At 36.8% G+C, this 13,135-nt stretch overlaps 2 protein-coding genes across 4 annotated transcripts in view; one reads left to right on the forward strand and one right to left on the reverse strand.

Moving 5' to 3' along the window:
• Window positions 1-13,135, forward strand: part of BLNK (B cell linker) — a 98,528-nt gene that overhangs the window by 65,963 nt on the left and 19,430 nt on the right. For all 3 annotated transcript variants that reach the window (XM_062579647.1, XM_062579648.1, XM_062579649.1), the window contains 5 exons: window positions 2,320-2,385; window positions 7,925-7,981; window positions 9,936-9,985; window positions 10,928-10,968; window positions 11,875-12,031. In XM_062579647.1, coding sequence (XP_062435631.1) covers window positions 2,320-2,385; window positions 7,925-7,981; window positions 9,936-9,985; window positions 10,928-10,968; window positions 11,875-12,031 — 371 coding nt within the window. The remainder of the gene's footprint in view (window positions 1-2,319; window positions 2,386-7,924; window positions 7,982-9,935; window positions 9,986-10,927; window positions 10,969-11,874; window positions 12,032-13,135) is intronic.
• The window catches only part of ZNF518A (zinc finger protein 518A), a 36,892-nt gene continuing 33,954 nt past the window's right edge, over window positions 10,198-13,135 (reverse strand). Inside the window, exon 6 of the transcript XR_009958897.1 lies at window positions 10,198-10,252. The gene's annotated coding sequence lies outside the window, so the exon portion shown is untranslated. The remainder of the gene's footprint in view (window positions 10,253-13,135) is intronic.

Genomic DNA, 13,135 nt, shown 5'->3' on the forward strand with positions numbered 1-13,135 from the left:
TTAATGGATCTGGTTAGTTTAGATAAAACTTTCCTCATAGATGTAGTCCATTGTTGCAGCAAATCTCTAAGCATTTTTTTTCACTTGTTTCTCATGTCTATAAGTAAACCTTCTTTATTTAGTGTCAGCAGTTTACATTATACCATTTTGCTGCAAATTAACAGTATGAGGTTTGAACAACAGTTAAACATCTGCTTGTGAATTATTTGTCAGAGGGTTATTTCTCATGATTTCTTTGCTTAGTGGAGAACCTAAAAATGTTTCTAAGGAAATTCGGGCAAAAATTTAGGCTCTGCAAATAGTCCTTATGTATCAGACCCATGACCTATTTTGACAGAGGAGGACTGATAAGTGAAAGGGCTGCTGAAAGTGAGGAATACCCTTCAATTCTAGCTGACATAATGAAAAGGGCTACTACGATGATTAAGGGACTGGAGCATCTCTCTTATGAGGGAAGGCTGAGGGGTGGAACTGTTCAGCCTGGAGAAGATTGAGGGGAGATGTTATCAGTGTGTATTAGTATTTGAGGGGAGGGTATAGAGAGGATGGGACAGACTCCGCTCAGTGGTGCCCAGCAATGGGATGAGAGGCAGCGAGCACAAACTGAAACACGGTAAGGCCTGGCTGAACACGAGGAAAAACTTCGTTACTGTGAGTGACCGAGCACTGGAACAGGCTGTCCAGAGAGGTTGTGGAGACTCTTTCCTTGGATCTAGATGATCTCCAGAGGCCCCTTCCAACCTCAGCCATTCTGTGAAAAGATCAGATTGCTATGCTAATAAACAGTGTTAAGATGAAAAATAAGTTTTGTTCTTTATTTCAGGATTCTAGAAACTTACAGTAGTCAGCTGTCTTCTTTTTAAGCAAGTCTCAAAGTAAGGATTGTCATTACCAAAATCACACTAGATCCCACAAGAAAGTAGGAAGATCCTTCTCAGCATAAGCATAATATTCTATCACTATCTGATGCCTAGAATGGCTGCTCAGTCTGATTCATGGATCACAGACAAATAGACACATAATGTTAGTGCAGTTATTTCCCAATTTTGGTTATTTGATGCTCATTTAATTCCAAATTTCTTTGAAAAAGTTATTTAAATGTTTGGAAGATATGTTTCTTTTTAGCAAAGCTTTGCACGTTACTCAACCACCTGCATATTATGGTAGCAAGTTTAAAGAAACCTTTAAAAAGGAAAAGAATACTTCAACTTTTGTACTGGTCTTCATAAGGAAAGCTTCAAAAAGTCTTTTAGTAGTCTGATCTTGCTTCAGCGATAAGATAGGCAAGACTAAAACATGAAATGACACAGGCAATTTATAATGAGAAATGCAAGGCAGAATTTTTAAAATCCTATTTTTAAAAATCATTTCCTCTATTAGTTTAGATAAAATCTTCAGCTCAGGTCTAACACAGCATGTTTCATATAGGTGTATAGAAAGAATACAAACTGTGGGAAGAAACTAAAAGAAATATGCAATCTATTGGCATTTCTATTAAGACCAGACTTCTAACAATGTTTGTTATAAATCAGTATTTTTGTAATGTTATATCTGTGTTCCTGAAACTGATTTGATTTTGGTGGGGGTTTTCAAGTTTGAAGGGAAGTGGGATTCTAAAATGATACTTCCTGACTAAAGAATGTGTTACTCAACTTAAATTGCCTTGATGACAAGTATATTTTTAATAAGAACAGAACAACTAACTGGAATGTAAGAACAGGCTTTTGTTTCAGCTATCAGTCCATCTAACTGGAGTCCCAAAATGATGAGTTTTTACAGCTCAGAGTCACAGATCCTCTAATGGTTTCTCTGATGGCCTGGGCACAGTAGGACAGGAATGTATCATTCCTGTGCCCATCCCTACCCCGCCATAATAACTGCAGACACTACAGGAATGAGGTAAACGGTCTACTGATCGAATGACTCACACAAAGTCAGAAATTAGATAACATTCCCGCTCCAGCTGCGAGATGTTGTAAAGTCAGTTCTGAAAAAAATGTTTAATATTAAAATATTCTAAACTATTAATTTAGGCAATTAAGTTCTTTCTTCATGCACTGGAACTTAATTTTTTAAACTGAGTTGTAGTACAGAGAAGGGTAAAACAAATCATGCCAAAGAGCTCTGTTAGAAAGGGAGGGAAACTTTATAAAGAAATGATTTTAGCAATCAAACTACTTATTAAAACTGCTTACCGTATGGTTTTTGTGTTTACTATGGAAGGGAAACAACTATATACATTTCCTGTATTTTTCTTAATTTATATAAAATGAGTGTTTAATCACAAGGTAATTCTAATCCTGCTTTAATATCTTACAGGAAGCTTCAAAAGATGGTGCATGACATCAAGAAAAATGAAACTGGGATAATAAACAAGTTCAAAAGGTAAGTTTGAAATATCAATCCTATTTTTTTAAAGCTCAGATGCTAATACAAGGTATAGCATTTTAAAAATAGAACCATGTCATCAAGAAGGATGTACTTCAGTGTATATTAAGAGCTTCAGTCCAGACTGTGGCATGCTGAACTATCATCAATAATGAGTCTTGCAAAGTAGCTACAGAACTGGACTGCAAAGGGGAGTTGGGTTAGAGCACTGGAAAACGCTGTTTGGGTAAAATGCCTTCTTACGTATTCTTTGGCAATGATTATCGCCTGCTGTTTGAGCGTGTGCCTTTTTCCTCAGGCTGCTGTTTAGACTACGTGCTGCAATTAAATTTTAATTTGAACCCTACCTTGAACCAACTGGTCAGACATGCTAGTCAGAACTCCCATAAAAGTGCTAAATCCTCCTGTGTTTCAGCTCCATAAAACAAAACCCAGTGTTATTGAATATGCTTATTCCAGTATGAAGTAAAAACAGCATAAATATTGATGATACATACATATGAGTATCACAAAGTAACCATAATTTATATTTATACATGGAGTGAAACTCCAGCGGTTCTACAGCCTTCTCAAATGAATACACTATTTGCTGTTCCTAGTCAAAAGCCTATTTAAAGTGATAAGCCATTTAGCCATTTAGTGCATTGGTTTTTTTTGTTTGTTTTGTTTTTTTAATGAAATAGCTCATTTACATTGAATTTGCATTTGGATGTGATTCCCTCATTCAGATGCCTTTCTTTACATACGGGTCATTGCCTACTAAAGTACTAAGTACTCTTAACAGTCAATTAGTAGACAGAATCTACTGTGTTTCCAGGATGAACATACTGAATAACTCTACAAACACAGCTCTCGTACATATAAGATGTATGGAAACATTTTTAAAACCGTTTTTAAACAAGTGTGACCTTGATGGCTCAGTGCAGGAAAGAAAAGGATGATTTTAACAAGAGCCAATGCTAGGTATCTATGAAGCAGTCAGTAGGCTGGTTGGAGCAGCAGTAAGGCTCTGCCTAGTGTGGCGATGAAAGAGCTCTGGCAACCCAGGCAGGCTGCAGCTCCTAGTGCCCCTGCCAGCCCGGTGGGGCTGGTGTCTTTGGGCAGCTGCCGTCATGGGCAGAGGGGGGAAAACATTTCCAGAGGCAGCAGCCACCCCTGCATCTCTGGCGTTCCCCAAGCAGGGCAAGAGCTCTTTTGTGGCATCTTTATCACAGCTCCATTTCTGTCCATAAATTTTAAGCAGGCAATTTGCAATTTACAGTAAATCATAGTCACATGTTATATATGTTTGTTATTTCCACACAAGCTTAAAAGCAAAATTTCCCTTAAAGTGACCATATTTCAACTATTTATATCTTTAATATAATTTAAACACACTTTTGGTTTTAACACTGTGTGTATGTATATAGATCACTCTGTTCGGACAGATGTCTAGCTGCCAAAAACTCTGTTTCACTTGGGACCTGCTCACAGGGACTAGCCTCTAGAATCAAGGCTTTGAGTGGAGACAGTTTGGGGATGGGTGTGGGAGGTGAAGGGGTTTTTTTCTTTTCTATTTTGGCTTTCTACTTCAGAGTAATTTAAGTGCAGTTAATGTTAGTAATGTTTTAATGGGTCCAGTGCAAATGCCTCAGAGAGGAAGCCAGATGGCAGAAACAACAGAGGCATTTCAAGTTTATAACCTGAGGCAACAAATTGTCTTCCAGGATTGCCTGGACAGGAGGTCTGCTGTTAATGCGGCTTGCTCTTACTGTGTGCCCTTCCCTGAGAGTAAAAGGAAGGATAAGCAAAGCAAAAATAACAGAAACTAAATGTAGCTGACGCTGGGAAGGTCAGAGGTGCCATCATTACATGTCAGGTGCAAGATAGCTGCTATAATGCTGCAATTATTTAATTCTCCCAAGATTAAAAAAAATAATCTATGGAACGAGCAAGCTTATAAAAACTTTCTTAATGATTGACTACAGCACAAAGCTCACATTCTACCTCCCCCAGCTATGAAATCAGAGTACAAATTATGAGATGAAGGAGAAAAAAAAAATAAACTCAGTCTTTAGCCCACAATATAATAAGTCTTGCAATAAAATCAGGAGTTGATAATCTTAAGAAGGATATATACAATAGATACTAAGCTTTGCAAAATTAGAACTGTCTGTATTCCACTGAATTTGCCCTTTTGGGGCATCCAGTTGATTTAAATCATTTGGCTCAGATTCAAACCTACTATAAGTAAAATCATCTTAGAAGACAAATAATTTACTTGCTTATTCTAGGGCTTAATTTGTCACAAATAACATGTATACTGTAAGCCTGAAATTGAAAGAATGATCATGATCATGACATTTGATTTATTACCAATATTTGTTAAGATGTTTCTAAAATCTGGATAGGCTCTTAACCACAGAGAATAGTAAGAAAAGTTTCTGCATCAAGTGTCTCACTCTCCAAGCTAGCTGATCTTTGAGGGTGTGTATGTATGTCTAACACAGACATAGCTTTTAAAGTTCTGTGGAAACAGCCTGAGTACTGGTGGTAACAGGAAATAAATTTAGAGCTGGTTTCTTCATTACTTAAAGGCCTTTAAAACCTCGCTCAAAATTCTCTGTAAACTATTGCCTACTCCAGGCTAACATTCACTTGCTTGCACTTAACCACATGCATAATTGTCTACAACACTGGTGTCCCAGCTGCTATGAAGATCATGATTTCAAAGAGGATTAAGCATTCAGGTGTAAGAGAAGCAATAGGTATAGCCAAAGTTGTATAAACAATCAGACGGGTGCGTGGGGGGAGGCGGTCCACCCTCCACCAAGTGTAGACTCTTGGTAATACAAAACAGGGGAATTGGGAAAAGAAATTATCATTTTCACTTTTCAGGATGGCTGCCTGTGTTTGAAACCTACTGTAAGGACATAGCACTGATTTGTATATCACAAGCTTTAAGCCTCAAGGCTTTGTTCAGAGGACTCATAGCTCCACTGAAGTCAATGCTAATATTTATATTGCATATAAAGCAAAGTCAGGATTTCACTCTGAAGTTTTGGTACGTGCTGACTTATGGTGCTGGATAAGAAACTAGGAGTTCATGTTACTTACCTTATTGCAATATCACATCCTACTGAAACTCTGTTTGCAAAGCCATCAAGCAGCTGAAATTACATGCATGTAGTTATTCAACTACACGCAATCAAAATGTGTCCGTTTCTTGAAATAATATTGCCACGTGACCTGAAAAATGGAAAGAAGATACATCTTCATCTCATCTCCTTTACCTAACTCATAGACTTCAGATTTGTCTAGTCCATTTTTCTGTACTACTTCTAACTTGACCGGACCATCCAGAGCTGGGCCAGCTTAAGAAGATATAATCCCCCATCACTTCCCAAATATTTGTAACCTACTCCCACTCCAGTCTGCTGGCTGATTTGCTCATGTAATGTGACTTGCTTAGGCAATTTAAATAGAGCGTTATCACCCCAGGTCACTTTGCCTGGAATGCTCACACAGTCCCACTCTGCTGGCACCTCGGAGCGGGGAGTAACTTCAGGCAGTTGTGTCACTAAATGTCTCTTCGGTCTGCATAGCTGCAACAACAAGGTATCTGTGATCAAACCCTTGGCAGAGGGAGAAGTGGTACTTTATGCACTAACTAATGAGAACAAAGTATTAAAATCAAGCTGTAGAACACTTAGGCAAAGAAATTAGGAGAAAGTGTAATAACTAAGTTTTGACTGTATTCTGAAGAAATATTTCCACATGTAGCTGACTAGTACGGTACGACTGTCTTTATGTTTCATCTGAAGATTTCTGTTAGTAGAACAGTATTTCATCAAAGAAAAACAAACAAAAGAACACATCAAAAATCAACTATATTCCATTTGAATGCTATAGCACATTGTAAAGAAGATGTGTAAAAGGGTAGCAGCTGCAAATTTATTTTGTGCAATCACCAAATTTTACCCCCAAAATCACCGATTTTGTGCAATTCCAAAGCTATAACAAACTATTCCACTGAGTCATGAGAACACAGCTCAAAAAGTTTATCTGCCAGCTAGATTGCACATGGAATTCTGAAAAGCTTTTGGACAAAGTTCAATTAATTCATCTTTTAATCACAAGTTGATGATCTGGTGCACTTAAGAGTAGTATGTACTATAAATATTCAACTCAGTAAGGATGTCAACATAGTTTTTGCAAATCCTATTAAGTAAAAATATTTTTTAAGCAGATGGGCTCTTGAAAATGAAGAGATTTTAGCCATATCTTAAAAGCTGGGGAGAGAGAAAAAACACTAATGAGGAATTGCATCTGAGAAGAATTAAGTGCTACACCCAAAGGGTCACTATTATGGAACTGCTTTTCTGGGTAAAGTTTGATAAAAGTAAGTATTGCTAGAACAGAAAACCCAGACCTCTGGTGCAGTTCATTACAACTTCTCCAAATAGTTCAGGAAAACACATATATATGATACTAACTTCAAGCATAACTTTAAGCATACTTTAATTCCTGTAGGACTTGTTAGCTGACCAAAGTTAAGCACATTCCTAAATGCTTTGCTGGATCAAATGCAGCATGCTGTAGAGGGAAAATTTCAGAATATAAATAAATATAAATGATTTATTCTTCTAAAGGTTATTTTGTATTTCCTTATGGTGCGTTGTGTTCTTGCGTGAGCAACAAGAGGCTCTGTTATATGAAATGCCTCAAATGTTAACTGGTTATTTATAAAAACTAATGATGTAGTAAGATGTGTTACACTGCTTTGAAAAATATGTAAATATACTCGCCAAAACGTATTTGGGTTTGATGGATGAGTCCTTTAACTTACATTTTTCTGAGATATTTGAAAATCTCCAGAAATTTTCTATTAAATTTTAGAAAAATGTTGATCCTATTAAAGTTAATGGAAACTTGAATTATTTGATTTTTTTTTCTGATAAAGTTAAAATAGAGATATTTCACCAGCTTTCATTTAAATCCAGAACTGAGTACTACTAGACTATTTTGCTTGGAAATTACATTTGCTATAATTTTATATAACTCAGTTAAAAGATAAGTTACAAAAAAATCATTTTGTCTTCCACTTAAATATGTATCCTCAATTGGATGAGATTTGATTCTTTCAGTCCTCTCTCTGTCATTAATTTCAGGGGAAAAGGAATGAGTCAATTGTCACACTGCAAGCATCTACGTGTATAATTACACTAAGATCTGAAACAGCTAGATAATAACTACTTGGCATAGGGATCAGGTCTTCTGAGCTTGCATTGCAGTTTGCACAGAGGGTAAAATTCTGTCTCCAGCAAAGTGAAAAGCAAAGCTCCAGTTGACTTCAAAAGAGCTTGAATTTCAGTTCTGGCACTCAATAAATCGTGCCATTACAGCAAGATCATCTTTAAGTGGATTTAAATTTTAGAATAAGTATTTGAAGAGATTCTGACAAATATAGATGTGACTATAAACTGTTTCAGCTCTCTGATGGAAACATGATTTCTTTTTTTCTTTTTTTTTTCTTTTTTTTTTCCTTGATATTCAGGTTCCAAAATGAACAAGTGGCCTTAATTTGCAAAACTGGGAAAGATACTTGGGATCGGTACGCTACTTCAGAGCTGCACAATGGCATGATAGGTTGCTTAGACACAGAGCTCTGTTCTGTGCTTCCTATGCTTTTGTTGTAACATATTTATGCTTTCTGTCAGGGCCACTGCCAGGATTTACAGGGCCTGGGACAAAGTGCTGAAATCTTCTGTTTAGCACTTTGGAAATGTGTAACGTGGGCTAGGACACATGTTTTCCCTGTGATCCAGAGGCTGTTTCACTCTTGCCTCAGTCCAGTTTTCCAAGTCTCTGCTGTTTCTGGACATCCCAGGACAGACATGTTGCAAAGTACATGAATAGATTTTGGTCTGCCCTCTAGACCTAACATCTCAGGCTGCTATCTGTCCTGGCAGCGGCCCTGGGTTTTTCTTCCTAATATGCCTGTTCTAACCTGGGCAGAACTCAACAGCAGTGCATTTAAGAATGCTCATTAATTTACTGTTTGTACACTAAGTTATATTCATGCTGCAGGAATTAAAATCTAGAAAGATGCAGCTCTCCATCATTAGTATTGTTAGTAATGAACAAAGCTGGATAAATATTTTGAAACAATGTGCCTGGATTTTTTTTTTTTTTTTTTTTTTTTTTTGAGCTTTAGCAGTGCCTTTTCCATTCACTAAGTCATTCATGCATGTTTATATTCTGTGAATACCTGAGCAATCTAATTCCATAAATTCAACTCAATAGTAGCCAAAGCCTTTCTCAAAATAGGCTTGAAAAAATTTGTATGTTGATGTGTTAGTGGCAGAGTGCCACCACCCACAGTTACATCATTATCTGAACAATAACAGCTAAGCATTATGTTCAAGACTTGATATTTAAGTGTCAAATTCTTTCTGTAACGTAAAATTTGTAGACTCTCTATTGCTCAGAGAATCACAAGAAAATATTTTAAATTCTCAATGAACAATATTCTTTGTAAATCTACTCATTTTTGCAAATGAATAACACCAAGAAATTCCATGGTTGAAGGATGATTGAAGCCATCAATTTGGTGGTCAGCAGTTCAGATTCATGGTGAGGTCCCATCAGTGCTACAGGGAAACTGTCAGATGGTGTTTAAAACTCTCTTTAAAGAGTCATTCTAATGTAAACTGTATTAATATTTTATATTGCTACAAAAAACGAAGTTTTCTTGTCTTCAGATGCATCAGTCTCATGCAATGTCACAGATGCACTATTTGGTTTGACTTTACACACAAATTTGTATCTTTTTTTACAAGATAATGTTAGAACATTAATGAAAAAATACAACAACTGACTACATAATTCAGTATGTTCTCTGGACAGTTTGAATTTAGCAAGCAGAAAAATATATATATATATATATTCACAATCTAGATATAGCACAGGAAGCTACAATTGAAGACAGCTGCAAAGATCCTTTCAGTGCTTCTACAAGTAATCTTTTGATTCACTCAATACTAAAAATGCTATTATAATAGTACTTGCCCAAAAAAGGATATAATACTATAAAATAATAGACAGTGGAAACAGAATCTGATAATCTGTTATACATTTAAACATTAATCTGAAAATAAAGTGCATGCAAAATAATAGTTATAAAACAGCACAGTCTTTTCTCTTGCTACAGATTTAGGAAAACCTCTTAAGCTCGAACAGATTTTCTTCTTAAGAAGGATGTGTATTTATCTTTGACACCTATATCATCAGATTCTGTATTGAAAGTGAAAAGGAGGGTGGGTAAGGAAGCTGTTCTTTTAAAATATATTCTTAGTAAAAAAAAAACCCTCAGATTAGATTCTAATTTCCTGTGTGTTTCCAGCTTTTCAAAGCATTCTCTCGCAGCTATTTGCTAAGCATCTGCAATGATAATCTGCATTTCTTCAGCTGCAGATATCTTTTGTCATCAGTGTTTTATGTGGCTAATGCTTCCTTCTAGCTATTATTACATAGTAGATCATAAATTTAATAATTATTGTTTACAGGCTAAAAAAAAAACCACCACCAAATGTACCACAAAGGGATTATGCTTCAGGTAAGACTGGATTAATAGAAATTTAAATTATATGCCAGTATGTATTTCATGCCTGTATGTATAGCAGTAGCTCAGCTATTCAACCAACAACTCTAAAGATAACTCTCACTTACGAAACGTGAAGCCAGAAAACCATGGCAAGTTCTCTCACCATGAACAAACAGTAGCAAGCAGCTGCTCCTTTGGAATCAATATTTACCAGGGTGCTACATGAAGGCTGCTGTGAAGATGGAGTAGAATTTATATCTTATCCCTTTCTGCCAGAAACTGTGAAATGAAAGTGAAAGTAAATATGGGAAGAAGTTGAATAAATTAATCACCATACCACAGAAGTCAGGCTTACTCGATACTATTAACATAATAATGACAGCATCATGAATTATATTAAAGTATAGGTAGAACTACATACTGCACGGTGCAGGAATTTGTTTATGCCCATCTTTATACATTAACAGTTGTTTTGTTAAGGAAACAATGTGAAATAGTGAAGCACAAGAGGGCACTTTCTGGAAGTTATCAGCCAGTTATCAGTTCAATGCTTATTCTCACATTTCTTCATTAGCCTCCTACCCTGGGACTTTTAACACAGAAAAAAGAAACTGTATAGCTGGAAGATCTCGTTATGTAGAAATTGCTACCTCTATTTAGAAACAAGATCCATTAGCACAACACTTGGGTAAACTGCACACTCTACTGTTCAGATCAGATACAATTTACCATTTTTTACTGTTTTTATAACAGTTCTGTAACAATTTATGAAAAACAAATAAGCGGAAGGGGAGCTTACTATTCAGTCAAAACCAGATGTGTTTGTCTCCCGTTTAAGAAAATTTCACTATTTTTACTTTTTAACTGAATATGATAGGAGTTTTTTTGAATCTATGCTTAAGATACACATTTCTGCTATTTCATCTCCTTAAATAACTCTAATGTTTGGTTTAGAACATGCAGACAATGAAGAGGAACAATGGTCAGATGATTTTGTAAGTATATTTTTTGGGGGTAGTAGGAAGTTACTGTAGCAACAAGTTCAGCTCAAACAATAACAATGAATGTTTATTTTTGATTCACCTGCTTGTGGTTGAGCTTATACCACTGAAATCGTATCTGGTTTGTGACACTGACATTATTTACAAGTTGCCACTAATTTTTAGGAACCTCAGGTTTTTCTACATTCAACTTAGAGGTGCACATGAGAAGCACTGTTGATGGCAGCCAGGAATGCTAAGCCTTTTGGACAAGCAAATATATGGCCTCAATTTGAGGGATGACTTAAACTGAACAGTAATTTCAGAAACAAGGAAGTTCTTCTGTTTAGGGGAGAAAAAGACATTTCTTTTTAAAAATGGAAAAGTTCTGATCAGATTCTAGACATTAGAATGAAGCAAGTCATGGCCAGCTGCCTTCCACAGTTAATTCATTGCCACACTATACAACCTATCACCCTGCAGTGACCTGTTCTCTTCAGGAGTTAGCTCTTCAGCTTCCTGTAATAGGAAAGGAAGAAGTGCCAGGAGCTATCAAGAGCCTTGCTTGGAGCAAGAAAGGACATGTCCTATGAAGAAGAAAAGAACTGTTGGTCCATAATTCAAAGGCTGAGCTTTTAGTATGACAAAGAATCCTTGGAGGTGCCAAGGAGAAGGGTACCAGGAAGGGACCTGGAACAGAAGGGAAGGGGACAGAGGGAGAGTTCCCACTTGTTTGGAGAGGGAACACTGAGGAGGAGCATTGCTTGTCTTTCCAATGTATTTTTGTAATTTTATTAATTGTTCCAAGCTATTTTTGTAATTTTATTAATTGTACTCCTGCAAGAATATTTGAATGTCATAACCTGCTGTGAAGCTCTAAGTGTGTTATGAAGTGAGAAATGGAAAGTTCTGTCTTTCTAGGACAGTGATTATGAAAATCCAGACGACCACTCTGACTCTGAGATGTATGTGGTCCCAAGTGAAGACAATGGTGATGACAGCTATGAACCGCCTCCAAGTGAGCAGGAGAAAAAGAAGATTCCTTCAGCATTCCCTATCTCTAGGGGTGAATATGCAGGTAGATATGGAATAATCAGTTATGTCAGCCTGATACCTGCTTATTTATCAGTATCAAAAGAGAAATGGCCTCAAATGGACTAACCTGTCCCTTCCTCAAGAGTTTGCTTTTAATTCTGACAATCAGGTTCTCAACTTTCTGGGGTAGGATTTGTTAGTAAAGCACGAAACAGGTTACCATTGCTGCTAGCAATGCTTAGAGTTTTAATGTAATTGTAAGGCCTACAGACTTTACGACAGTCATCCAGAAACTATAAAATTCAAGCAAAGGTATGGGGAAATATCACTGACCTAGCCCTAGACTCATCCGCATATTTTAATGAGGGGTTCATACTGAAGGTTAAGCACACAAGACTAGACTCTGAAGAGTCCTGTCTTAATCATGTTTGTAGCTCAAATTGTTACTTCAAAAGCACCAAAGCAGAGGCCAAAGCAGCCCAAACATCCATTATGTCCAATTCAAAATTGGTAATGAGTATAATAAATACATTGAAAAACAGGACAGGAGAAATGTTTTTACTTCAGTCCAACAGAAAGGCCTTCTTTCTTCCTGCATTGATTCTTTTTGGCAAGTTAGCTTCATTTAGATGAAGATTTAGGCCTTTGGGAAGAGAAACAACAGCATGATGCCAGCTATTTTTACATAACTGTTGACTATAGAATAGCTGCTAAAGTGCTATAATGCCACACGTGTACTCACAGGAGCTCGTAAACACATATCTACATGTCTTTTGAATGGGCAAAGAGTTTTTAAAATGACATCTGCCATAATTTGTATTTCAATCCCACCTTTTGTGCTAATACAGTTATTTTTCCACATGACATATATTATTTTTCACTCCCCATTGTCAAGGATGACACAGATGGCACAGAGCATGCTAATTAACAGACTGCCTCATCCGGCCACCATCTTCTTCCAGAGGAGTAAAGATACAGTTGTTCACATAAGTGTCTAGGCAGCCTCTGTGGCCTGACAGAAAGGACTGGGTTGCTACCCTGAATGATGATGTAGGACTAGTTTGCAGACATGTCTCAAAATCAGGACCTGCAGGCACTCAGGTCTGCTTTTTGACCTAAGTTGCAGCCGCAGTAGAGATTTGTTTGC

Source organism: Rhea pennata, chromosome 7 (assembly GCF_028389875.1).
Source record: "Rhea pennata isolate bPtePen1 chromosome 7, bPtePen1.pri, whole genome shotgun sequence".
Taxonomy (NCBI): Eukaryota; Metazoa; Chordata; class Aves; order Rheiformes; family Rheidae; genus Rhea; species Rhea pennata.